The sequence below is a fragment of the Molothrus aeneus genome, unplaced genomic scaffold (assembly GCF_037042795.1).
Source record: "Molothrus aeneus isolate 106 unplaced genomic scaffold, BPBGC_Maene_1.0 scaffold_30, whole genome shotgun sequence".
Lineage (NCBI taxonomy): Eukaryota > Metazoa > Chordata > Aves > Passeriformes > Icteridae > Molothrus > Molothrus aeneus.
The window spans coordinates 5,520,065-5,544,582 of NW_027098964.1; the positions used below are offsets into that span (position 1 = coordinate 5,520,065).

The following is a 24,518-nucleotide window of genomic DNA, read 5'->3' on the forward strand; positions in this document are numbered from 1 at the left end:
GGTACAGGTGGGCACTGGGAGGCACAGCTGGTGCCAGGTGTGGCAGGTGGGCACTGGGAGGCACAGCTGGTCCCATCTGGTGCCAGGTGTCCCAGGTGGCACTGGGAGGCACAGGTGGGCACAGCTGTCCCAGGTGGGCTTGGCTGGTCCCAGCTGGTGCCAGGTGTCCCAGGTGGGCACAGGTGGTGCCAGGTGTCCCAGGTGGGTATGGTTGGTCCCAGCTGGTGCCAGGTGTCCCAGGTGGGCACAGGTGGTGCCAGGTGTCCCAGATGGGCTTGGCTGGTCCCAGCTGGTGCCAGGTGTCCCAGGTGGTCCCAGCTGGGCCAGGTGGGCGCTGGGAGGCACAGGTGGTGCCAGGTGTCCCGGGTGGGCAGGGCTGCTCCCAGCTGGTGCCAGGTGTCCCGGGTGGGCACAGCTGGTGCCAGGTGTCCCGGGTGGGCACGGCTGCTCCCAGCTGGTGCCAGGTGTCCCAGGTGGGCAGGGTTGGTCCCAGCTGGTGCCAGGTGTCCCAGGTGGGCACAGTTGCTCCCAGCTGGTGCCAGGTGTCCCAGGTGGGCCCAGCTGGTGCCAGGTGTCCCAGGTGGGCACAGGTGGTGCCAGGTGTCCCAGGTGGGCACGGTTGGTCCCAGCTGGTGCCAGGTGTCCCAGGTGGGCACAGGTGGTGCCAGGTGTCCCGGGTGGGCTCGGCTGCTCCCAGCTGGCGGTGCCAGGTGTGGCAGTGCCCCTGTCCCGTGCCAGGTGCTGGGCGATGACGCCGCGCGGGAGCTGTGCCTGCGCTTCGCTGACATGGAGTGCAAGCTGGGCGAGGTGGATCGGGCACGCGCCATCTACACCTACTGCTCGCAGATCTGCGACCCCAGGGTGAGGCTGGGGACACTGGGGGGGACACTGGGGACACTGGGGACACTGGGGACAATGGGGACAATGGGGACACTGGGAGGGACACTGGGGACAATGGGGACAATGGGAGGGACACTGGGGACACTGGGGACACTGGGGACACTGGGGACAATGGGAGGGACACTGGGGACAATGGGGTCACTCACTGCTCGCAGATCTGCGACCCCAGGGTGAGGCTGGGGACACTGGGGACACTGGGGACAATGGGAGGGACACTGGGGACACTGGGGACACTGGGGACAATGGGGACAATGAGGACACTGGTATGGACTGGGGACACTGGGGACACTGGGAGGGACACTGGGGACACTGGGACCACGCACTGCTCACAGATCTGCGACCCCAGGGTGAGACTGGGGACACTGGGGGGGACACTGGGGACAATGGGAGGGACACTGGGGACACTGGGGGGGACAATGGGGACACTGGGGACACTGGGGACAATGGGAGGGACGCTGGGGACACTGGGAACACTGGAGGGACTGGGGACACTGGGATGGACTGGGGACAATGGGGACACTGGGGTCACTCACTGCTCGCAGATCTGTGACCCCAGGGTGAGACTGGGGACACTGGGGGGGACAATGGGGACACTGGGGACACTGGGATGGACTGGGGACACTGGGGACACTGGGAGGGGCTGACCCTGTCCGTGTGTCCCGTCAGATCGCGGGCAGTTTCTGGCAGACCTGGCAGCAGTTTGAGATGCTGACCCTGTCCATGTGTCCGTCTGTCTGTCTGTGTGTCCGTCTGTCAGATCACGGGCAGTTTCTGGCAGCAGTTTGAGATGCTGATGATGTCCATGCGTCCGTGTGTCTTTCCGTCTGTCTGTCCGTCTGTCTGTGTGTCCGTCTGTCAGATCACAGGCAGTTTCTGGCAGCAGTTTGAGATGCTGATGCTGTCCGTCTGTCCGTCTGTCCGTCTGTCAGATCACGGGCAGTTTCTGGCAGACCTGGAAGGAGTTTGAGATGCTGATCCTGTCTCTCTGTCTGTCTGTGTGTCTGTCTGTCTGTCTGTCAGATCATGGGCAGTTTCTGGCAGCAGTTTGAGATGCTGATGGTGTCCGTCTGTCCGTCTGTCCGTCTGTCAGATCACGGGCAGTTTCTGGCAGACCTGGAAGGAGTTTGAGATGCTGATGGTGTCTGTCTGTCCGTCTGTCTGTCTGTCAGATCACGGGCAGTTTCTGGCAGCAGTTTGAGATGCTGATGGTGTCTGTCTGTCCGTCTGTCTGTCTGTCAGATCACGGGCAGTTTCTGGCAGCAGTTTGAGATGCTGATGGTGTCTGTCTGTCCGTCTGTCTGTCTGTCAGATCACGGGCAGTTTCTGGCAGACCTGGAAGGAGTTTGAGATGCTGATCCTGTCTGTCTGTCTGTCTGTGTGTCCGTCTGTCTGTCTGTCAGATCACGGGCAGTTTCTGGCAGACCTGGAAGGAGTTTGAGATCCGCCATGGGAACGAGGACACCATCCGGGAGATGCTGCGCATCAAGCGCAGCGTCCAGGCCACCTACAACACCCAGGTGAACTTCATGGCCTCGCAGATGCTCAAGGTGTCGGGCAGCGCCACCGGGACAGGTACGGCACTGCCAGGGGGCACGGGGGGCACAGGTACGGCACTGCCAGGGGGCACGGGGGGCACAGGTGAGGGCACAGGTATGGTACAGGTATGGCAATGCCAGGGGGCACGGGGGGCACAGGTGAGGGCACAGGTACAGAAATGCCAGAAGGGGCAGAGGGGGCACAGGTGAGGGCACAGGTATGGTACAGGTATGGCACTGCCAGGGGGCACGGGGGGCACAGGTGAGGGCACAGGTACGGCAATGCCAGGGGGCACAGGTGAGGGCACAGGTGAGGGCACAGGTATGGTACAGGTACGGCACTGCCAGGGGGGCACAGGTGAGGGCACAGGTATGGTACAGGTATGGCAATGCCAGGGGGCACGGGGGACACAGCTGAGGGCACAGGTACGGCACTGCCAGGGGGGCACAGGTGAGGGCACAGGTATGGTACAGGTACGGCAGCACCAGGGCATGGGGGGCACAGGTGAGGGGAATGGGGAGGGCACAGGGATGGCACTGCCAGGGGGGCATGGGGGGCACAGGTACAGTGCAGGTATGGCAGCACCAGGGCATGGGGGGCACAGGTGAGAATGGCACAGGTGTGGCACCGGGGGGGGCACAGGTGAGGAGAATGGGGAGGGCACAGGTATGGCACCACCAGGGGGGACATGGGGGGGCACAGGTGTGGCACTGGGGGAGGGGGGCACAGGTGTGGCAACAGGGGGGTATGAGGAGGGTACAGGTATGGCACAGGTATGGCACTGGGGAGGGCACAGGTACGGGAATGCCAGGGAGCACGGGGGGCACAGGGTGGGGCATAGGGGGTACAGGTGAGGGGTCCAGGTAGGGCACAGGTACAGCACTGGGGGGGCACAGGGGGGTTCAGGTGATGGGAATGGGGAGGGCACAGGTCCGGGAATGCCAGGGGGGCACGGGGGGCACAGGTACAGCACCGGGGGCATGGGGAGGGCACAGGGAGGGTACAGGTGAGAGGGGTACAGGTAGGGCACAGGTGAGGGTACAGGTAGGGCACAGGTATGGTACTGGGGGGCACAGGTGAGAGGGGTACAGGTAGGGCACAGGTGAGAGGGGTACAGGTAGGGCACAGGTGAGGGCACAGGTAGGGCACAGGTGAGAGGGGTACAGGTATGGCACAGGTGAGGGCACAGGTAGGGCACCGCCAGGAGGGGCCATGGGGGAGTCCTGAGGGCTATGGGGGGGTCCCGTGGCAGGTCCTGGGGGTGCCATGGGGGATCTCAGGGGCCGTGGGAGGGTCCCAGTGGCCATGGGGGGGTCCCAGGGTCCATGATGGGGGTCCCAGAGGCTGTGAGGGGGGTCCCAGAGGCTGTGAGGGGGTCCCAGAGGGGTCCTGGGTGCTGTGGGGGTGTCCATGGGGGGGGTCCCAAGCCCCCCTAACCCTCCCCATCTCACAGTATCAGACCTGGCCCAGGGGTCCTGGGGGTGCTGTGGGGGTCTCAGGGTTCATAAGGGGGGTCCAAGAGGGGTCCCAAGGGCCATGGGGGGTCCCAGGGGTGCAGTGGGGGGGATCCTGGTGGTCCCGAGGCCCCCTGACCCTCCCCACGCTGCAGTGTCAGACCTGGCCCTGGGTCCTGTGGGGGTTCCTGGGGGTACTGTGGGGGTCCCAGGGGCCGTGAGGGGTCCCAGAGGGGTCCTGTGGGGGTCCCAGGGGTGCTGTGGGGGTCCCAGGGGCCGTGAGGGGTCCCAGAGGGGTCCTGTGGGGGTCCCAGAGGGATCCTGGGTCCTGTGGGGGTCCCAGAGGGATCCTGGGGGTGCTGTGGGGTGTCCATGGGGGGTCCCGAGCCCCCTGACCCTCCCCGCCCTGCAGTGTCAGACCTGGCCCCGGGTCCTGAAACAAAACCACCGTGGGGATCCTGGGGGTGCTGTGGGGGTCCCAGAGGGATCCTGGGGGTGCTGTGGGGATCCCAGGGGTGCTGTGGGGGTCCCAGGGGTGCTGTGGGGTGCCCATGGGGGGTCCCGAGCCCCCCTGACCCTCCCCGCCCCGCAGTGTCCGACCTGGCCCCGGGGCAGAGCGGCCTGGATGAGATGAAGCTGCTGGAGCAGCGCGCGGAGGCGCTGGCGGCCGAGGCCCAGCGGGACACGCCCCGCCCCGCCCAGCAGGTGCTGTTCGTCAGGTGAGACACGCCCACGGCCACGCCCACTGACACACCCACCTAACGCTGACACACCCACCTAGCCCTGACACACCCACTGCCGTGACCACGCCCACTGCCACACCCACCTATCTCTGACACACCCACTGCCACGGCCACGCCCACTGACACACCCACCTAACACGGACACACCCACCTAACACTGACACACCCACCTAACGCTGACACACCCACCTAACGCTGACACACCCACTGCCACGGCCACTCCCACTGCCACACCCACCTAACTCTGACACACCCACTGCCACGGCCACGCCCACTGACACACCCACCTAACGCTGACACACCCACCTAACGCTGACACACCCACCTAACACTGACACACCCACTGCCGTGACCACGCCCACTGACACACCCAGCTAACACTGACACACCCACTGCCACGGCCACACCCACTGACACACCCACCTAACGCTGACACACCCACTGCTGTGACCACGCCCACTGACACACCCAGCTAACACTGACACACCCACCTCTGACACACTCACTGCCATGGCCACACCCACCCTGCCATGGCCCACCCCACCCAGCAGGTGCAGTCAGGTGAGACACGCCCACTGCCACACCCACCCCACCTAGCCACACCCAGTGCCATGGCCACACCCACCCTGCCACACCCCCTGCCACACCCACCTAACACTGCCACACCCACCCTGCCTGCCCTTCTTGGCCATACCCACTGCCACACCCTCCCGGCCAGAGCCACACCCATTGCCACAGTTACCCTGCCATGGCCACGCCCATGTCAGCCACACCCACCATGCCCTGCCACACCCACCTAATCCTGCCCCGCCCACTGCCACACCCATCCCACATAAGCCACACCCACCCTACCCTGCCACGCCCATTTCACACAGCCACGCCCCCCTCCGAATTCTCCCTGTGGGGCTGATTTGGGGTCCCTGGTGCTGATTTGGGGGCACAGGGTGACTCTGGGGGTCTCCATGCTGATTTTGGGGTCCCTGGGTGATTGTGGAGGTCCCCGAGTCTGATTTTGGGGTCCCCACTGCTGATTTGGGGTCCCAGTTCTGGTTTTGGGGTCTCTGGGTGGTTTTGAGGGTCTCTGTCTCTGATTTTGGGGTCCCAGGGCTGATTTGAGGTCCCTGGGTGGTTTTGGGGGTCCCTGGTTCTGATTTTGGGGTGTTTCTGTTTCTGATCTGGGGTTCGTGTTTCTGATTTTGGGGTCCCAGTTTTTGATGTTGGGGTGCCTGTTTCCGTTTTTGTTACTGATTTTGGGGTGTTTCTGTTGCTGATTTTGGGGGTTCAGGGCCGAGGCCGCGCCGGGCTCGGAGCCGCCGCTGTCCCTGCAGGGGAACCCCGAGGAGATCGACCTGGACGAGGAGGGGGAGGAGCCCGACGGTACCGGGGGGAGGGGCAAAGGGAGGGGGAGGGGCAGGGGGAGGAGCCCGACGGTACCGGGGGGAGGGGCAAAGGGAGGGGGAGGGGCGGGGGGAGGAGCCCGATGGTACCGGGGGGAGGGGCAAAGGGAGGGGGAGGGGCAGGGGGAGGGGCCTGACGGTAGTGGGGGAGGAGGGGAAGGGGCTGGGGATGGGGGAGGGGCCCGTGGGGGGAGGGGCACATTGGGAGGGGGTGGGGGCCGGAAATGGGGGGAGTTGGGGGGGGGGGGGGTCCCAGGTGGGGGATGGGTGCCTGCCCCTCCCCCCCCACCCTGACCCCGCCCCCCGTTTCTGTGTCCCCGCCCCCAGAGGTGCAGCTGGAGCAGAGGAAGGTCCCGGCCTCGGTGTTTGGGGGGCTCAAGGACGACTGAGACCCCGCCCCCCGGGGGAGCCCCTCCCCCACCCCCTGCCCCTCCCCCACCCACCCCCTAATAAACACCAAAACCTCTTTGGACACGCCCTGGCTGCCCCTCCCCCCCTCCCCGCCCCTCCCCCAGTGCCAGTGACACCCCCGGGGTGGGGGAGGGGCGGGGGTGACCCCCATTTCCGCCTTTATTGACCGGGGGGGGTCCCCAGGGTGTCCAGGAGGCGCTGGGCGAAGGCCTGTTCCAGCTGGGGGGAGGGGAACGGGCTCAGACCCCCCCCAAAAACCCCCAGACCCAAACAAAACCCCAGGGACCCCCAGAACCCCTCAGGGACCCCCCAAGAGCTCCCCTAAGGACCCCAGTACCCCCCAAAATCCCCCTGAGACCCCCCCCAAGACCCCCACCCCTCCCCCCATGGTGCCCTCAGACCCAAAATCCTCCCAAACACCCCCAGGGACCCCCAAAATCCCTTAGAGAGCCCCCCAGGACCCCCCAACACCCCCAAAATCCTTTAGGGACCCTCCAGAACCCCTTAGGGACCCCCCGAAGAGGCCCCCAAAGACCCCTCAGGACCCTCCAACCACCCTTAGGGACCCCCCCCAAATCCTTTAGGGACCCCCAAGAGTCCCCCAGGACCCCAAACACCCCCCAGAGATCCCTTTCAAGACCCCCCCAGGACCTCTTAGAGACCCCCAAAGAGCCCTCAGGACCCTTTGGGACCCCCCCAGGAGCCCCTAAGAGCCCTTAGGGTCACCCCAACATCCCCCAGGACCCCTCAGGACCCCCCAAGAGCCCCCCAGGGACCCCAAACACCCCTATAGGGACCCCCAAAACCCCCCTGGACCCTCCCAGCAGCCCCAGGACCCACCAAGAGCTTTTGGGAACCCCCCTACGACCCCTCAGGACCCCCCAAAACCTATTAGAGACCCCCCAGAATCCCTTAGAGACCCCCCCAGGACCCCCCAACACCGCTCAGGAGCCCCCGGGACCCTCCCAAAACCCCTTAGGGAGCCCCCAGGACGCATTAAGAGCCCTTAGGGTCACCCCAACACCCCCAGGACCCCCCCAAAACCCCTCAAGACCCCCCCCCCAACCTCCCTTAAGAACCCCCCCTCCCCCACCTCCAGCAGCAGCCCCTCCCCCTCCTCATGGGGGCGGAGCTCCAGGGTCACGCGGTGCAGGGGGAGGGGCCCGAGCCCGGCCCGGTGCCGCTCCAACTCTGGGGGGGGGAGAGGGGCGTGGTCAGCGTGGGGGGAGGATTTGGGGTCCGACCCCTCCCCCGCCCCCGGTGTTTTGGTCTCTCCCGGACGTTGCTCCTCCCACCGGAAGTTACTTTCCTCTACACCGGAAGTTGCTCTCCCCTCTCCCGGAAGTTGCTCTTTGCAACCCGGAAGTTCCTTTTTTCACTTCCGGAAGTCACCTCCCCCGGAAGTTGCTCAACCCTCCCCCGGAAGTTGCTCTTTTTCCCCCCGGAGGTTCCTGTCCCCACCACCGGAAGCTGTTTTCCTCCCCCAAAACTTGCTCTGCCCCTTCCCGGAACTTGCTTTTTCCAACCCGGAAGTTCCTCCTCCCAGCCGGAAGTTACTCTCCCCTACACCGGAAGTTGCTCTCCCTCCCCGGAAGTTGATAACCCTTACCCGGAAGGTACTTTCCCTTCCCCCGGAAGTCTCTCTATGCCACCCGGAAGTTGCTCTTTTTCCCCCCGGAAGTTGCTGTTCCCCCACTGGAATTTCCTCTCCCTCCCCTGGAAGTCACTCGACCCCCCGGAAGTTGCTTCCCCTCCCCCGGAACTGATCTCCCTTTCCCGGAAATTGCTCCAACACCACAGGAAGTTACTCTACCCTCTCCCAGAAGTTGGTCTCTGCCACCACCAGAACTTCTTCCCCCCGGAAGTTGCTTCACCTGTCCCAAAAGTTGCTCTCCTCCCCCAGAAATTGCCCTCTCTCCTCCCGGAAGTTGCTCTCCCTCCACCGGAAGTTGCCCTCCCCTCCCCGGAAGTTGCTTCCCTTATCCGGGAATTAATCTCCCTTCCCCGGAAGTTGCTCTTCCCCACCGGAAGTTGTTCCCCCCCACCGGAAGTCACTTTACCCCCCCGGAAGTTGCTCTCCCTTCCCCAAATGTTTTTTCCATTCTCCTGGAAGTCGATCTCCCCCACCGGAAGTTCCTCCCCTCCCACCGGAAGTTGCCCCCCCCTCCCCGGAAGTGCCTCTCACCCTCCCGGAATCGTTGGGCGTCAAACGGCTGCAGCAGCGCCCCCTGCTGGAGGGGCCCATGGGGCACGTGGGGGCCCCTCACGACCCCGGGGGCGGGGCCGTCGCCGGGGCGCAGGCGCAGGAAGAGCCCCCGGGGGGCGCTGCTGAGCAGCAGCCCCGGCCCCGCCCCCACCGGAAGCACCAATCGCGGCAGTGGCGGTGGCTCCGCCCCCTGGCGGCTGGGAGGACTCAGCAGGTACTCACCAGGAGGCACCGCCCCCTCCCAGACCAGGGCGGGGCCTCGGCGCAGCCGCAGCAGCAGCGCCGCGTCCCCTGCGGGAAAGGGGCGGGGTCAGCCTAAGGGGCGGGGCTAAAGGTGGGGAGTGGGGCGTGGCTAAAGGATGGGGTATAAATGGAAGAGGCTGAGTCAGCGTGAGGGGCAGGGCTAAAAGTGGGGAGTGGGGTGTGGTTTAAGGGGGTGCTGTGGGAATGAAAGGGGCGGGGCCAGAGAAGGTGGAGGTGGAGCCAATGCTCCACAGGTGCCCAGCTTTGGGGTAGGAGCCAATCGTGGGGCAGTATTGGGGGCGTGGCCAGAATTAGCTCCTCCCCCATTTAGGGCATGGCTTACCGTGCGTGGGGGGGAGGGGCTCTGCGCTCTCCACCTCGATTCGCAGGGGCAGCACTTCCGGGGGCGGAGGCTCTGCTAAAAGGGTGGGGTCAGGCAGAGGCCACGCCCCATTGCTCCACCCCCAGGGCCACCCCAGCCCCAGGATTGTCCCAGAACTGCCCCCAATCTCCCCTCCCCCTCACCGGGCTTTTCCTCATCCGGGGTCCCGTCCTGGCTCTCGGGGGGCGGTGTCGGTGGGAGGGGCTCCGTGGGGCTCAACCCCGCCTCCTTCTGGCTCTGCCGGCCCCTGGGGGGCTTGGGCTCTGTTGGGGGGCGGCACTGAGAGGGTTAACGCGGTTCTGACCCCTGCACGCCTCCCCCTTTTGGCCCCTCCCCCGGTGCTCCTCTGGTTTGGTTCCCCCATCTCGGGGCACCCCTGATTTGGGGGTTCCTCCACATCCAGTCCCCTCCCCCCATATTTAGTCCCCCCTCTCCATTTCCCATGTCCCCCCATATTCCATTCCCATTTCCGTTGTGTCCTCCGATAATGAGTTTCCATTTCCTGTGTGTCCCCCCATATTCTGTCCCCTTTTCCTGTGTGTCCCCCCACCATATTCAGTCCCCTCGCCCTTTTTACAGTGTCCCCTCCATATTCAGTCCCCTCATTCCATTTCTCTTGTGTCCGTCCATGTTCCATCCCCATTCCTACTGTGTCCCCACATATTCAGTCCCCATTTCCTTTGTGTCCCCACATAATGAGTCCCCATTTCCTTTGTGTCCCCCAATACTGTCCCCTCATATTCTGCCCCCTGTTCCGGTGTTTCCCCATATTCACTCCCCGCACCTCATTTCCTGTGTCCCCCCAATCTCCATCCCCCATTCGATGCCCCCGTTCCTGTTCCCGCTCCCGGTGCTCACCGCGGGCGGGCAGCACCCGGTACACGCGGTAGGGGCAGGGCCCGTCCGAGCGGCCCCGCCCCGGCAGCTGCCGGAACTCGGGGCTCCGGGCCAGGGCGCAGCGCAGCCGCGTCTTCCACCCCGCGGGGTCGGGGGGGTCCCCGGGCCGGAGCCGCCCCTTGTACTCCGCCCACGCCTGCCGGGAGCAACGGCATCAAGCCACGCCCATCTCATTTGCATAGAACACCCCCCCCGCGCGCCCCACCCACTCGCACTTGGCATGGCTCCACCCACTGTCCCGGTCCCGCCCCCGGATTGGCTCCTTCCCCATCGGGGGCGTGGCCCAAGCTCCGCCTCCTCCATGACTTTGTTCAGCGCCAGCATCCCCGTAGACCCGCCCTCTTCTTAGCTCCTCCTGCTTTTCACAGTGTCAGTGCTTCAAGCCCCGCCTCTCAAGTAGGCCCCGCCCATCACCTTATAAAGTTCTGCTCCTCCCTTTTGCATAACCCCGCCCATCTCTAAGCCCCGCCCCACTGTGCAGAGCTCCGCCCTTGGCCCCGCCCCTTACATTACAGAGCACCGTTATTGGCCCCACCCCTCACTGTGCAGAGCCCCGCCCTTGGCCCAGCACAGCCCTAGCCACGCCTCCCCAGAGCCGCGGCCCCGCCCCTGACCCTGCTAAGCACCGCCCCCAGCCCCGCCCCCACCCTGGCTTTGCAAAGCCCCACCCCTGACCCGTCATGCCCCGCCCCTCACTTTGCATAACACCACCTTTAACTCTGTATAGCCCCACCCCTCAGTCTGCATAGCCCCGCCCCCTCTCCGCATAGCCCCGCCTCTCACTCTGCATAGCACCACCCCTCATCGCTGTAGCCCCGCCCCTATGCTTCATAGCCCTGCACCTTGGGCGCTATAGCCCCGCCCCACCCTGCCTAGCCCCGCCCCTACGTTGCATAACACCACCTTTAACTCTGTATAGCCCCACCCCTCAGTCTGCATAGCCCCGCCCCCTCTCCGCATAGCCCCGCCCCTCACTCTGCATAGCACCACCCCTCTCTGCCTAGCCCCGCCGCTACTTTGCATAGCCCAGCCCCCGCCCCGCAGGCCCCACCCCTTCCCTTCATAACCCCTCCCCTACCCTGCATAGCTTCCGCCCTTAGCCCACGGCCCCGCCCCTCGGTTCTAGGCCCCGCCCCTACTTTGCATAGCGCCGCCCCCGCCCCGTCGCGGGCCCCGCTCCTCCCGCCGTGGGCCCAGGGGATCCTGAGCGCCGTCTGGGCCGCGTCGTCCCATTGCAAACCCGGGAAGCGCCCGCTCTGCAGCTGAGCCAGCAGCCACGGCCGCAGCCGCCGCGGGCCGCCCTCCGCCATCCCGGGACACCGAGAGAGACGGGACAGAGGGGAGACCGGGGACAGAGGGACCGGGGGGACAGCGGGGAGACCGGGGAACAGGAGGGGACAGAGGGGACAGCGGGGAGACGGGGGAGAGGAGAGAGGGGAAACCGGGGAGAGCGGGGAGACCGGGGAACAGGAGGGGACAGAGGGGAAACCGGGGACAGCGGGGAGACGGGGGAGAGGAGAGAGGGGAAACCGGGGAGAGCGGGGAGACCGGGGAACAGGAGGGGACAGAGGGGAGAGCGGGGAGAGCGGGGAGACGGGGGAGAGGAGAGAAGGGAAACCGGGGACAGCGGGGAGACCGGGGAACAGGAGGGGACAGAGGGGAGAGCGGGGAGACGGGGGAGAGGAGAGAGGGGAAACCGGGGACAGCGGGGAGAGCGGGGACACAGGGGAAACCGGTGAGAGAGAGGACAGAGGAGAAACCGGAGACAGAGAGACAGGGGGGACAGCGGGACAGGAAGACGGGGGGAGAGAGTGACAGAGGGGACAGAGGAACAGGGGGGACGGGGACAGGGACAGCGGGGACAGCGGAGGGACCCGGGGCGATGCCGGGGCGAGCTGAGGGATCCGAGGGCGATCCGGGCGATCCCGGGGCCGAGTAGCGGCCAAGCTTCCGGGAATTGACGTCACCACGACGGCCACGTGATCTCCGCCGCCAATCAGCGGGCCCGCAAGCGGCACCGCCCCCGGCGGGAAGGGGCGTGGCAGCGCAAGCGGGGGTTCGCGGAAGGGGCGTGGCTAAAGTGCATTGGGCCGGTTGTTTGCATAAAGGGGCGTGGTTATAGATAATAGTGCCGTTTGCATAAATGGGCGTGGCTGACACACACGGTACCAACTCTTTTTTTTGCATAAGGGGCGTGGTTATAGTGCACAACGCCTCCGCTGTATTTGCATAAAGGGGCGTGGCTGTAGCGCATGGATTCCTATTTGTATGAAGGGGCGTGGTTATTATGCACAGCACTGCCTCTGTATTTGCATAAAGGGGCGCGGCTACAACTTATGGCACCTCTTTTGTATTTGCATAAAGGCGCATTTTCTCTCATATTTGCATAACGGGGCGTGTCCGTTTGTCCAAGCCCCGCCCCTTTTCCCCAATTCCCTGCCCGGGCTCCCCCCAACGACGGAGCCGAGGATTTGGGGCCCCCCTGGACCCCCAGGAGGTCTCTGGGGTCCAGCCCAGGGACCCAAATTGGGGGGGGCCACACTCAGATTTAGGGGTTGACCCCCACATTTAGGGGATCACAGCCCGATTTAGGGGGTTCACACCCAGATTTTGGGGTCCCACCCACATTTAGGGAGTCACACCCAGATTTGGGGGGGGTCACACCCACATTCAGGGGCTCACACTCAGATTTTGGGGTCTCACACCCGGATTTTGGGGTCACACCCACATTTGGGGGGTTCACACAGATTTGGGGGGTCACGCCCTGATTTGGGGTCACACCTGGATTTTGGGGGGGGTCTCACCCGGATTTAGGTGGGGTCACAGAGATTTGGGGTCACACCCAGAATAACGGGGGTCCCACCCACATTTAGGGGCTCACACTCAGATTTGGGGGGGGGGGTCTCACACCCCGATTTTGGGGGTCCCGCCCACATTTGGGGTGTGTCTCACCCAGATTTTGGGGTCACACAGAGATTTAGGGGGTCACACCCACATTTTGGGGTCCCACCCACATTTAGGGAGTCATACCCGGATTTGGGGGGGATCTCACCCAGATTTTGGGGTCTCACGGCCACATTTGGGGTCACCCACATCTTTATTGCCCATGCCCCACATTGGGGGGTCCGGGGGGGATTTTGGGGGGGTCTCACCTGACCCCCGCCCCCCCCCCGCCCCCCGTGCCCCCGCCCTGCGCCCCCCCAGCGTCGGGGGCTCCGGACATCATGAGGAAGAGCACGATGGGGATGATGTACATCCACTGCGGGGAGAGGGGAGGGGGGGGTCAGCCCAAAATCAGCCCCAAAATCTGCCCAAATTCAGCCCAAAAACCACCCCCCTAAAATCAGCCCAGATCACCCCAGTATCAGCCCAAAATCCACCCAAAATCAGCCCAAATCCACCCCAAAATCAGCCCAAATCCACACCAAAGTCCACCCAGAAGCAGCCCCAAAATCAGCCCCAAAATTACCCCAAAATCCACCCCAAAATCACCCCAAAATCACCCCAAAAGCAGCCCATAAAACTCCAAAATACACCCCTAAATCAGCCCTAAATCAGCCCCAAATCACCCCAAAATCAGCCCAGATCACCCCAAAATCCACCCAAAATGAGCCTAAATAACCCCGAATATCCACCCCAAAATCAACCCAAATATCCACTCCAAAATCAGCCCAAATAACCCCAAAATTCGCCCCAAAATCACCCCAAACTTATCCCAAAATCCACCCCAAAATCCACCCCAGAATCACCCCAAAATCAGGACCAAATCATCCCAAAATCCACCCAAAATGAGCCCAAATAACCCCAAATATCCACCCCAAAATCAACCCAAATATCCACTCCAAAATCAACCCAAATAACCCCAAAATCCGCCCCAAAATCACCCCAAACTCATCCCAAAATCCACCCCAAAATCCACCCCAGAATCACCCCAAAATCAGGACCAAATCATCCCAAAATCCACCCAAAATGAGCCCAAATAACCCCAAATATCCACCCCAAAATCAACCCAAATATCCACTCCAAAATCAACCCAAATAACCCCAAAATCCGCCCCAAAATCACCCCAAACTCATCCCAAAATCCACCCCAAAATCCACCCCAGAATCACCCCAAAATCCACCCCAGAATCACCCCAAAATCCACCCCAAAATCACCCCAAAATGCGCCCCCAAATCAGCCCAAATCTGCTCAAATCACCAAAATCAGCCCCAAATTACCCCAAAATCCACCCAAAATCAGCCCAATTCACCCCAAAACCAGATCACCCCAAATCCACCCCAAAATTCACCCCAAATCAGTCAAAATCCACCTCAAAATCCCCCATAAATCAGCCCCAAATCACTCCCCCAAAATCACCCCAAAATCCACCTCAGAATCAGCCCAAATCCACCCCAAAATCAGCCCAGATCATCCCAAAATCCACCCCAAAATCAGCCCCAAATTCACCCCAAAATCAGCCCAGATCATCCCAAAATCCACTCCAAAATCAGCCCCAAATTCACCCCAAAATCTGCCCCAAATCCACCCCAAAATCCACCCAAAATGAGCCCAAATAACCCCGAATATCCACCCCAAAATCAACCCAAATAACCCCAAAATTCGCCCCAAAATCACCCCAAACTCACCCCAAAATCCACCCCAAAATCCACCTCAGAATCACCCCAAAATCCACCCAAGCCAGCCCAGAACACCCCAAAATCAGCCCATGTAACCCCAATATCAGCCCCAAAATCAGCCCAAACCACCACAAAATCCACCCAAAATCACCCCCCCAAAATCAGCCCAGATCACCCCAAAACCAGATCACCCCAAATCCACCCCAAAATTCACCCAAAAATCACCCCAAAATCAGCCAAAATCCACCTCAAAATCCCCCAAAAATCAGCCCCAAATCACTCCCCCAAAATCACCCCAAAATCCACCTCAGAATCAGCCCAAATCCACCCCAAAATCAGCCCAGATCATCCCAAAATCCACCCCAAAATCAGGCCTGATCACCCCAAAATCTGCCCCAAATCCACCCCAAAATCCACCCCAAAATCCACCCCAAAATCAGGCCTGATCACCCCAAAATCCACCCCAAAATCAGCCCCAAATTCACCCCAAAATCTGCCCCAAATCCACCCCAAAATCCACCCCAAAATCAGCCCCAAATTCACCCCAAAATCTGCCCCAAATCCACCCCAAAATCCACCCCAAAATCAGGCGTTTTGGGGGTGTCAGGGTGGGATTTTGGGGTGTCCCAGAGGGGTTCTGGGTGTGTTTTTGGGGTGTCAGGGCGGGATGCTGGGATACCCCAGGTGGATTTTGGGGCGCCCCAGGTGATTTTTGGGGTTCCCAGGTGTTCCTGGGGTGTCAGGGTGGGATTTTGGGGTGTCTGGGTGGGTTTTTGGGTGTCCCAGGTGTTTTTGGGGTGTCCCAGGGGGGGTCTGGGTGGGATTTTGGGGTGTCCCAGCTTGTTTTTGGGGTGTCCCAGGTGTTTTTGGGATGTCAGGGTGGATTTTGGGGTGTCCCAGGTGATTTTTGAGGTGCCCCAGATGTTTTTTGGGGTGTCAGGGTGGATTTTGGGATGCCCCAGATGTTTTTTGGAGTATCCCAGATGGATTTTGGGATGCCCCAGGTGGTTTTTGGGGTGTCAGGGTGGATTTTGGGATGCCCCAGATGGATTTTGGGGTGTCCCAGATGGATTTTGGGGTGCCCCAGGTGTTTTTTGGGGTGTCCCAGATGGATTTTGGGGTGTCAGGGTGGATTTTGGGGTGTCCCAGATGGATTTTGGGGTGCCCCAGGTGTTTTTTGGGATGTCAGGGTGCATTTTGGGGTGTCCCAGGTGATTTTTGAGGTGCCCCAGATGTTTTTTGGGGTGTCAGGGTGGATTTTGGGGTGTCAGGGTGTTTTTTGGAGTATCCCAGATGGCTTTTGGGATGCCCCAGGTGTTTCTTGGGGTGTCAGGGTGGATTTTGGGGTGTCAGGGTGGATTTTGGGGTGTCCCAGATGGATTTAGGGATGTCCCAGGTGTTTTTTGGGGTGTCCCAGATGGATTTTGAGGTGCCCCAGATGTTTTTTGGGGTGTCAGGGATGGTTTTGGGGTGTCCCAGGTGTTTTTTGGGGTGCCCCAGGTGTTTTTTGGGGTGTCAGGGTGGATTTTGGGGTGTCCCAGGTGTTTTTTGGGGTGTCAGGGTGGATTTTGGGGTGCCCCAGATGTTTTTTGGGGTGTCAGGGCTGGTTTTGGGGTGTCCCAGATGGATTTTGGGATGTCCCAGGTGTTTCTTGGGGTCCCCCAGGTGTTTTTGGGGTGTCAGGGTTGGTTTTGGGGTGTCCCAGATGGATTTTGGGGTGCCCCAGGTGTTTTTGGGGTGTCAGGGCTGGTTTTGAGGTGTCCCAGGTGTTTTTGGGGTGTCCCAGATGGATTTTGGGGTGTCAGGGCTGCTTTTGGGGTGTCCCCGGTGTTTTTTGGGGTGCCCCAGGTGTTTTTGGGGTGTCCCAGATGGATTTTGGGGTGTCCCAGATGGATTTTGGGGTGTCCCAGATGGATTTTGGGGTGTCAGGGCTGGTTTTGGGGTGTCCCAGATGGATTTTGGGGTGTCAGGGCTGGTTTTGGGGTGTCCCAGGTGTTTTTTGGGGTGTCCCAGATGGATTTTGGGGTGTCCCAGATGGATTTTGGGGTGTCAGGGCTGGTTTTGGGGTGTCCCAGGTGTTTTTTGGGGTGTCCCAGATGGATTTTGGGGTGTCAGGGTGGATTTTGGGGTGTCCCCGGTGTTTTTTGGGGTGTCCCTCACGTATTTGGCAAAGAAGGATTTCTGCTCCTGGGGGTTCCGGGCGCGCTGGGCCTGCTCCTGCTCCAGGTGCCGGATGAAGGCGGCGGTCTCGGGGCTGGGGACACCAATGGGGACATTGGGGACACCAGTGGGGACATTGGGGACACCAATGGGGACATTGGGGACATTGGGGACGGGACACGCGGGGTCACAGCCACCCCAGACCTTGCCCCCTGCCCCCATGGGCGGCCCCACGAAAGCTGAACCAGCCCCAAAATTCCCCCCATTGTCCCCACGGTGTCCCCATTGTCCCCACAGTGTCCCCATTGTCCCCAGAGTGTCCCCCCATGTCCCACTGTCCCCACGGTGTCCCCATTGTCCCCACAGTGTCCCCCCATGTCCCACTGTCCCCACGGTGTCCCCATTGTCCCCACAGTGTCCCACAGTGTCCCCCCATGTCCCACTGTCCCCATATCCCCCCCATCCTCCTGGTCCTCCTGCCCTCCCATGTCTCCATGTCCCCCCTTGTCCCTGTGTCCCCTCCCATCCCCTGTCCCCTCCAAATCCCCCCTGTCCCCCTGTCCTGTGTCCCCTGTCCCCCCATGTCCCCATATCCCCTCACATCTCCCCTGTCCCCATGTCCCCCCCGTTCCCCCTGTCCCGTGTCCATGTGTCCCTCCTACATCCCCCCATGTCCCCATATCCCTCTGTCCCCTGTCCCCCTGTCCTGTGTCCCCCCCATGTCCCCTGTCCCCCCCATCCCCATCCCCATCCCTGTCCCTGTGTCCCCTGTCACCCATGTCCCCTGTCCCAGTCCCCTGTCCCCGTCCCCTGTCCCCTGTCCCTGTGTCCCTGTGTCCCCTGTCCCCATCCCCTGTCCCCTGTCCCCATCCCCTGTCCCTATCCCTGTCCCTGTCCCCTGTCCCCTGTCCCCATCCCCTGTCCCCATCCCCTGTCCCCCTGTCCCCCCTGTCCCCTGTTCCCATCCCATGTCCTTGACCCCTGTCCTTGACCCCTGTCCCCTGTCCCCATGTCCCCATCCCCTGTCCCCATCCCTGTCCCTGTGTCCTCCTCTCCCCATCCCCTGTCCCCGTCTCCCCATGTCTCCTGTCCCCCCATTCGCTGTCCCCATGTCCCCATCCCCTGTCCTCCTCTCCCCATCCCCTGTCCTTGACCCCTGTCCCCTGTCCCCGTGTCCCCTGTCCCATGTCCCGTCCCCCTGTTCCCATCCCCTGTCCCCTGTCCCCGTGTCCCCGTGTCCCCATCCCCTGTCCCCCTGTCCCGTCCCCTGTCCCCTGTCCCCTGTCCCCTGTCCCCTGTCCCCTGTCCCTGTGTCCCCGTGTCCCCTGTCCCCTGTCCCCGTGTCCCCTGTCCCCGTGTCCCCATGTCCCCATCCCCTGTCCCCCTGTCCCCTGTCCCCATCCCCTGTCCCCATCCCCTGTCCCCTGTCCCCGTGTCCCCATGTCCCCATCCCCTGTCCCCCTGTCCCCGTGTCCCCTGTTCCCCTGTCCCCGTGTCCCCTGTCCCTCACGTGGCCGCGGGCAGGGGCTGTCTCAGTGCCACCGAGGTGTTGAAGAGCTCCAGGTGCTCGTCCTCCACCCAGGTGCCCCTGCAGGTGCCAGGAGCTGCCACCACCCCCAGGGCCACCACGTGCCCGGCCACGTCCAGGTGCAGGGACAGCTGATCCGACAGGTGGGACTCCAGCAGGGCACACTGGGGACACGGGGACACGTGAGGGGACATGAGGGGACAGTGCCACAGGGGGACACGGGGACACAGTGCCACCACGTCCAGGTGCAGGGACAGCTGATCTGACACGTGGGACTCCAGCAGGGCACACTGGGGACACGGGGACACGTGAGGGGACATGAGGGGACAGGTGAGGGGACAGGGGGACACAGGGACACAGTGCCACCACGTCCAGGTGCAGGGACAGCTGATCCGACAGGTGGGACTCCAGCAGGGCACACTGGGGACACGGGGACACATCAGGGGACATGAGGGGACAGTGCCACAGGGGGACATGTGAGGAGACAGGGACATGGGGACACAACATGGGGGCACATGAGGGGACAGGGGCACAGGGACATGGGGACATGAGGGGACAGGGACATGGGGCCACCTGAGGGGACACAGAGACACGGGGGACATGGGTGATGGTGGCACAGGGACACGTGAGGGGACGGGGACATGGGGACATGGGTGATAGTGGCACAGGACACGTGAGGGGACACAGGGGACACAGGGGACAATGCCACAGAGGGACATGAGGGGACAGGGGCACAGAGTGAGGGCACTGAGGGGACAATGGAGAGACACAGGGAGGGTGGCAGGGACATGGGGGGACATGGGGGGACAAGGGGCAGGAGGACCCCGGGGTGTCCCAGGGGTGTCCCAGGGGTGTCCCAGGGGGTGACAGAAGTGACACAGGTCGGGCTGTCCCAGGGGTGACACAGGGGGTGACACAGGGGGTGACAGAGGTCAGGAATGTCCCAGGGGTGTCCCAGAGGGTGTCCCCAGGCTGTCCCAGGTGTCCCAAGTGTCCCCAGGGATGTTTTTTCCCCCCCCCCCCGGGATGTCCCCAGGGATGTCCCGGGGGGTCCCAGGGCGTGACACAGGGGGTGACAGAGGTCAGAGGTGTCCCCAGAGTGTCCCCGGGTGTCCCCAGGTGTCCCAGGTGTTCCCAAGAGGGCATCCCAAGGTGTCTCCAGGGTGTCCCCAGATGCCCCAGATGCCCCAGAAGTGTCCCCAGGTGTCCCAACTCAGCTGTTCCAGGGGGTGTCCCAGGGGGTGACACAGGTCACAGTGTCCCCAGGGGTGCCCCCAGGGGTGTCCCCAGGGTGTCCCAGGTGTCCCCAGGTGTCCCCGTCACTCACCGCCCTCACGAAGGAGGTGACGAACTCGGTGTCCCCGTCCTCGCCAGGGCCCGGGGGCCTGCGGGGCACCCGCACCCGGTACAGCCCATCCCGAGCTGCCACCTCCTGTGGGGACAGTGTCACCCCAGTGTCACCCAGTGTCACCCCAGTGTCACCCAATGTCACCTCAGTGTCACCTCAGTGTCACCCAGGGTCACCTCAGTGTCACAAAGAGTCACCCAGGGTCACCCAGTGTCACCTCAGTGTCAGCCAGTGTCACCCAGTGTCACCCAATGTCACCCAGTGTCACCCAATGCCACCCAGGGTCACCCAGTGTCACCTCAGTGTCACCCAGTGTCACCCAGTGTCTCCCAATGTCACCCAATGTCACCCAGTGTCTCCCAGTGTCACATCAGTGTCACCTCAATGTCACCCAGTGTCACCTCAGTGTCACCCAGGGTCACCTCAGTGTCTCCCAATGTCACCCAGTGTCCCCCCAGTGTCACCCAGTGTCCCCCTGGTGTCACCCCAGTGTCACCCGTGTGTCCCTTCATCACCCCAGGGTCACCTCCGTATCCCTTCAGTGTCACCCCAATGTCCCCCACACTGTCTCCCCGTGTTCCCCCCATGTCCGTCTGTCCGTCTGTCCCTCACCCTCAGCCGCGCTCTCTCCTCCTCCCCCCAGTGTCCCCAGTGCTGTCCCCATGTCCTGGTGTGTCCCCATGTCCCTCTGTCCCCCTGTCTGTCTGTCCGTCTGTCGCTCATCCTCAGCCGCGCTCTCTCCTCCTCCCCTGCTGTCCCCATGTCCCCGTTGCTGTCCCCCCGTCTGTCTGTCCGTCTGTCTGTCCGTCTGTCGCTCATCCTCAGCCGCGCTCTCTCCTCCTCCTCTGCTGTCCCCATGTCCCCATGTCCCCATTGCTGTCCCCATGTCCCCATGTCCGTCTGTCCGTCTGTCGCTCATCCTCAGCCGCGCTCTCTCCTCCTCCCCTGCTGTCCCCATGTCCCCATGTCCGTCTGTCCGTCTGTCGCTCACCCTCAGCCGCGCTCTCTCCTCCTCCCCCAGCGGTTTCTGCGCCAGCGCCAGCGCGGGCTCGGGGCCCCAGCTCAGGGACAGCGACCCCCGGCGGCGGAACCGCGGAACGTCATCTGTGGGGACGGACAGACGGACAGGGGGACAGGGGGACAGGGACAGGGATGGGGACAGAGGGACAGAGGGACAGGGATGGGGACAAGGGGACAGGGGGACAGAGGGAACAGAGGGGACAGGGACAGGGGACAGAGGGGACAAAGGGGAGACGGACAGAGGGACAGAGGGGAGGGACAGGGACAGAGGAGACGGGGATGGGGACGGGGACAAGGACAGAGGGGACAGGGACAGGGGACAGAGAGGACAGGGATGGGGACAGAGGGACAGAGGGACATGGGGGACATGGGGACAGAAGGGATAGAGGGGACAGAGGGACAGGGGGACAGAGGGACAGGGATGGGGACAGGGGGGACAGAACACACAGAGGGGACAGGGACAAGGACAGAGGGGACAGTGGGGACAGGGACAGGGATGGAGACAGAGGGGACAGGGAACAGGGACACAGACAGGGACAGGGGACAGGGACACGGATGGAGGGAGAGGGGACATGGGGACAGGGGATATGGGGACATTGGGACACAGCGCTGGCAGCGGGGACAGCCTGGTCCCCCTGCCCCCGGTGCCATTCCTGTACCCCCAGTGCCACCCTCAGCCCATGTCCCCAGTGCCACCCTGTCCCCGTGTCCCCAGTGCCATCCCTGTGTCCCCAGTGCCATCCCTGTGTCCCCAGTGCCATCTCCATGTCCCCAGTGCCACCCTGTCCCCGTGTCCCCAGTGCCACTCCCATTCCCACATCCCCAGTGCCACCTCCATGTCCCCATCCTGTCACCCAGCTCAGTGTCCCCGATGTCCCCATTTCCATGTCCCATGTCCCCATATCCCAGTGTCCCCAGTGTCCCCAATGTCCCAATCCCCCTGATGTCCCCAATGTCCCCAATGTTCCCAATCTCCCCGATGTCCCCAATGTCCCCCCAGTGTCCCCAGTGTCCCTCACCCAGCTCGAAGGAGTGCTCCAGGGTCAGGCTCACCCGGCAGCTCTCGGTGTCACCGGCCTGGGGGGACACAAGGGGACACGGGAGTGACACCAGGACAGGGACACAGGGGTGACACGAGGGTGGCACCAGGACAGGAACATGGCGGGGACAGGGGGTGGCACCAGGACAGGGACACGGAGGTGACACCAGGGAGACATGGTGGGGACACCAGGGGGACACGGGGATGGCACCATGAGGACACCAGGACAGGGGGGGACACGGGGGTGACATGGGGGTAAGACCCCGCAGACCTCATGAATATTAATGATCAGCCCCGCGCCCTCATTAATACTAATGAGGCTCCGCAGCCTCATCCCCCTCATGAATATTAATCACCTGGCAGGACCCAGGCCCCTCATTAGCATTAATGAGCTGGAAGCAGTAAGCTCATTAATTTGAACCGCGTTAATTAATATTAATGAGGGCAGCACGCGGCCCCGCCCCTCGCAGGTAAAGGAGCTGTTTATACGAAGCCTAATTAATATTAATGAGGAAAGACACGTGGTCCCGCCCCTCCCGGATACGGGCGCTGTTTATACACACCCCTAATTAATATTAATGAGGGCAGCACACGGCCCCGCCCCTCGGGGCTACCGGCGATTATGCGTACACACCCCCTAATTAATATTAATGAGGGAAACCACGCGGCCCCGCCCATTGAGGCTACTGGCGATTATACATACACGCCCCCTAATTAATATTAATGAGAGTTTCCGGCACGGGGTCCTAATGAGGACCGGGTACCGGGTACCGGGTGCTGTCCCCGCACCGAGGCCGCTCCCGGGGCCCGCAGAGGCCGAGCCCGGTGGCTGCCGGTACCGGAGCCCCCCCGGCAGAGCCCCCGGTACCGGTACCGGTGTCGGTTCCCCCCCGGCAGAGCCCCCGGTACCGGAGCCCCGCCTCGCTCACCCCGGTACCGGAGCCCCCGTGCTCACCCTGGTGCCGGTGCCGGTTCCCCCCGGCTCCCGCCGGTACCGGAGCCCCCCCTGCTCACCCTGGTGCCGCTGCCGGTGCCGGTTCCCCCCCGGCAGAGCCCCCCAGCCTCGCCCAGCGCCGCCCCCGCCGCCAGCAGCGCCAGCACCGGCAGCGGCCACGGCGCCGCCATCTTGGAGCGCGGGGCACGGCGGGAACGGGGCGGGGCCAGCGCGGGGGGCGGGGCCAGCTCAAGGGGCGGGGGCAGCGCGGGGGCTGGGCCAATTCGGGGGCGGGGCTAGAGCGGGTGGGCGGGGCTGGAGCTGATGTGTGGGGGTAGAGCGAGGGGGCGGGGCTAGAGCGGGGGCGCGATCATTAGTGGGCGTGGTCAGGGGTGGGCGGGGTCTAATGAAAGGGGAGTGGCTTCTGTGAGGGGGCGGGGCCAACACGGTGCTCCCATTTGTGTATTCCCGCCCCAAATCCAGCCTGGGAACCCCCAGGATGGACAGAGGGGCCCCCGCCAGTGACCTCTGACCCCCCCAATGGCCTCTGACCCCTCCAGGACAAACAGGGCGACCTCCCCAGTGACCCCTGACCCTTCCCAGTGACCCCTGAGACCCCAGTGACCCCTGACCCTTCCCAGTGACCTCTGGGGACCTCCCAGTGCCCCTTGGGGACCTCTCCGTCCCCTCTGGGACTCCCCAGTGACCCCTGGTGATGTCCCAGTGACATTTTTGGGGACATCCCATCGACACATGGGAACCTCCCAGTGCCCCTTGGGGACCCCCCAATGACCTTTGCAGACCTCCCAGTGCCCCTTGGGGACCTCTCCGTCCCCTCTGGGACTCCCCAGTGACCCCTGGTGATGTCCCAGTGACATTTTTGGGGACATCCCATCGACACGTGGGAACCTCCCAGTGACCCTTGGGGACCCCTCCCAGTGCCCCCTAAAACCCCCCCAGTGGCATTTGGGGACCTCTGAGTCCCTTCTGGGACCTCCCAGTGACCCCTGACCCCCTCCAGTGACCTCTGAGACCCCCCCAGTGCCCCTTGGGGACCTCCCAGTGACCCCGGACCCCTCCCAGTCACTTTTAGGGACACCCCAGTGACCCCTGGGACCTCCCAGTGACCTTTGAGGACCCTCAGTGCCCCCTAAAACCCCTCCCAGTGCCCCTTGGGCACCTCCCAGTGACATTTGGGGACCCCCAGTGACTCCTGACCCCTTATAGTGACCCCTGAGACCCCCCCCAGTGACATTTGAGGCCCCTCCCAGTGACATTTGGGGACCACCCAGTGACCCCTGAGACCCCTCCCAGTGACCCCTGACCCCTCCCACTGACATTTGGGACCCTCCCAGTGACATTTAGGGACCCCCAGTGACCCCTGACCCCTTACAGTGACCCCTGAGACCCCTCCCACTGACATTTGGGACCCTCCCAGTGACATTTGGGGACCCCCCAGTGGCTCCTGATGGATTTTGGGGGGGTCACCCCCAGCCCGGTGTCCCCACCCTCGTGTCCCCACCCCCCTTCCCAAGCCCCTCCCCCCTCAGGTGAGGCCTCACCTGTCCCGGGATGGGAACGGGGCGGAGCAAAACCGGGAATGGGGAAAATGGGGATGGAAAAAACTGGAATGGGAAAAATGGGGATGAGCAAAACGGGAATGGGAAAAATGGGAATGGGAAAAATGGAAATGGGAAAAAC

The 24,518-nt window shown here is 63.1% G+C and overlaps 3 protein-coding genes across 4 annotated transcripts in view; 1 reads left to right on the forward strand and 2 right to left on the reverse strand.

Annotated features, from left to right (window-relative positions):
- XAB2 (XPA binding protein 2) overlaps positions 1-6,449 on the forward strand; it is a 34,583-nt gene extending 28,134 nt beyond the window's left edge. Inside the window, exons 15-19 of the mRNA XM_066570795.1 lie at positions 739-861; positions 2,301-2,472; positions 4,483-4,609; positions 5,919-6,010; positions 6,358-6,449. Of these exons, the coding sequence (XP_066426892.1) occupies positions 739-861; positions 2,301-2,472; positions 4,483-4,609; positions 5,919-6,010; positions 6,358-6,419 (576 nt within the window). The 3' untranslated portion in view covers positions 6,420-6,449. The remainder of the gene's footprint in view (positions 1-738; positions 862-2,300; positions 2,473-4,482; positions 4,610-5,918; positions 6,011-6,357) is intronic.
- Positions 6,450-6,564: 115 nt separating this feature from the next.
- Positions 6,565-12,124, reverse strand: LOC136570131 (interferon regulatory factor 9-like). 2 transcript variants are annotated; one of them, XM_066570581.1, is made up of 7 exons: positions 11,309-12,124; positions 10,131-10,305; positions 9,416-9,535; positions 9,234-9,305; positions 8,627-8,938; positions 7,535-7,632; positions 6,565-6,660 (listed from the first exon to the last, which is right to left on the reverse strand). In XM_066570581.1, the coding sequence occupies exons 1-7, from the start codon at positions 11,477-11,479 to the stop codon at positions 6,601-6,603; spliced, it is 1,008 nt and encodes a 335-aa protein (XP_066426678.1). In that variant the 5' UTR covers positions 11,480-12,124; the 3' UTR covers positions 6,565-6,600. The 2 variants fall into 2 exon arrangements, with proteins under 2 accessions (XP_066426678.1, XP_066426677.1); XM_066570580.1 differs by having other exon boundaries at positions 9,234-9,308; positions 11,309-12,123.
- Positions 12,125-13,317: 1,193 nt separating this feature from the next.
- Positions 13,318-23,014, reverse strand: EMC10 (ER membrane protein complex subunit 10). Its single transcript, XM_066570576.1, has 7 exons — positions 22,898-23,014; positions 21,864-21,921; positions 20,816-20,928; positions 19,804-19,908; positions 18,459-18,640; positions 16,949-17,042; positions 13,318-13,428 (listed from the first exon to the last, which is right to left on the reverse strand). The coding sequence occupies exons 1-7, from the start codon at positions 23,006-23,008 to the stop codon at positions 13,318-13,320; spliced, it is 774 nt and encodes a 257-aa protein (XP_066426673.1). The 5' UTR covers positions 23,009-23,014.
- Positions 23,015-24,518: the final 1,504 nt, after the last annotated feature.

Excerpts from the sequence above, each read along its gene's own strand:
- EMC10 (XM_066570576.1), bottom strand. The coding sequence starts at position 23,008 with ATGGCGGCGCCGTGGCCGCTGCCGGTGCTGGCGCTGCTGGCGGCGGGG. Across the intron at positions 20,929-21,863 it reads GGAGCACTCCTTCGAGCTGG|ATGACGTTCCGCGGTTCCGC; the intron begins GTGAGGGACACT and ends CCGTCCCCACAG. Across the intron at positions 17,043-18,458 it reads CAGCCCCTGCCCGCGGCCAC|CCCCGAGACCGCCGCCTTCA; the intron begins GTGAGGGACAGG and ends TGGTGTCCCCAG.
- LOC136570131 (XM_066570580.1), bottom strand. The coding sequence starts at position 11,479 with ATGGCGGAGGGCGGCCCGCGGCGGCTGCGGCCGTGGCTGCTGGCTCAG. Across the intron at positions 10,306-11,308 it reads CGGGGGCGGCGCTATGCAAA|GCGTGGGCGGAGTACAAGGG; the intron begins GTAGGGGCGGGG and ends TGCTCCCGGCAG. Across the intron at positions 7,633-8,626 it reads CGCCCAACGATTCCGGGAGG|AGTTGGAGCGGCACCGGGCC; the intron begins GTGAGAGGCACT and ends TCCCCCCCCCAG.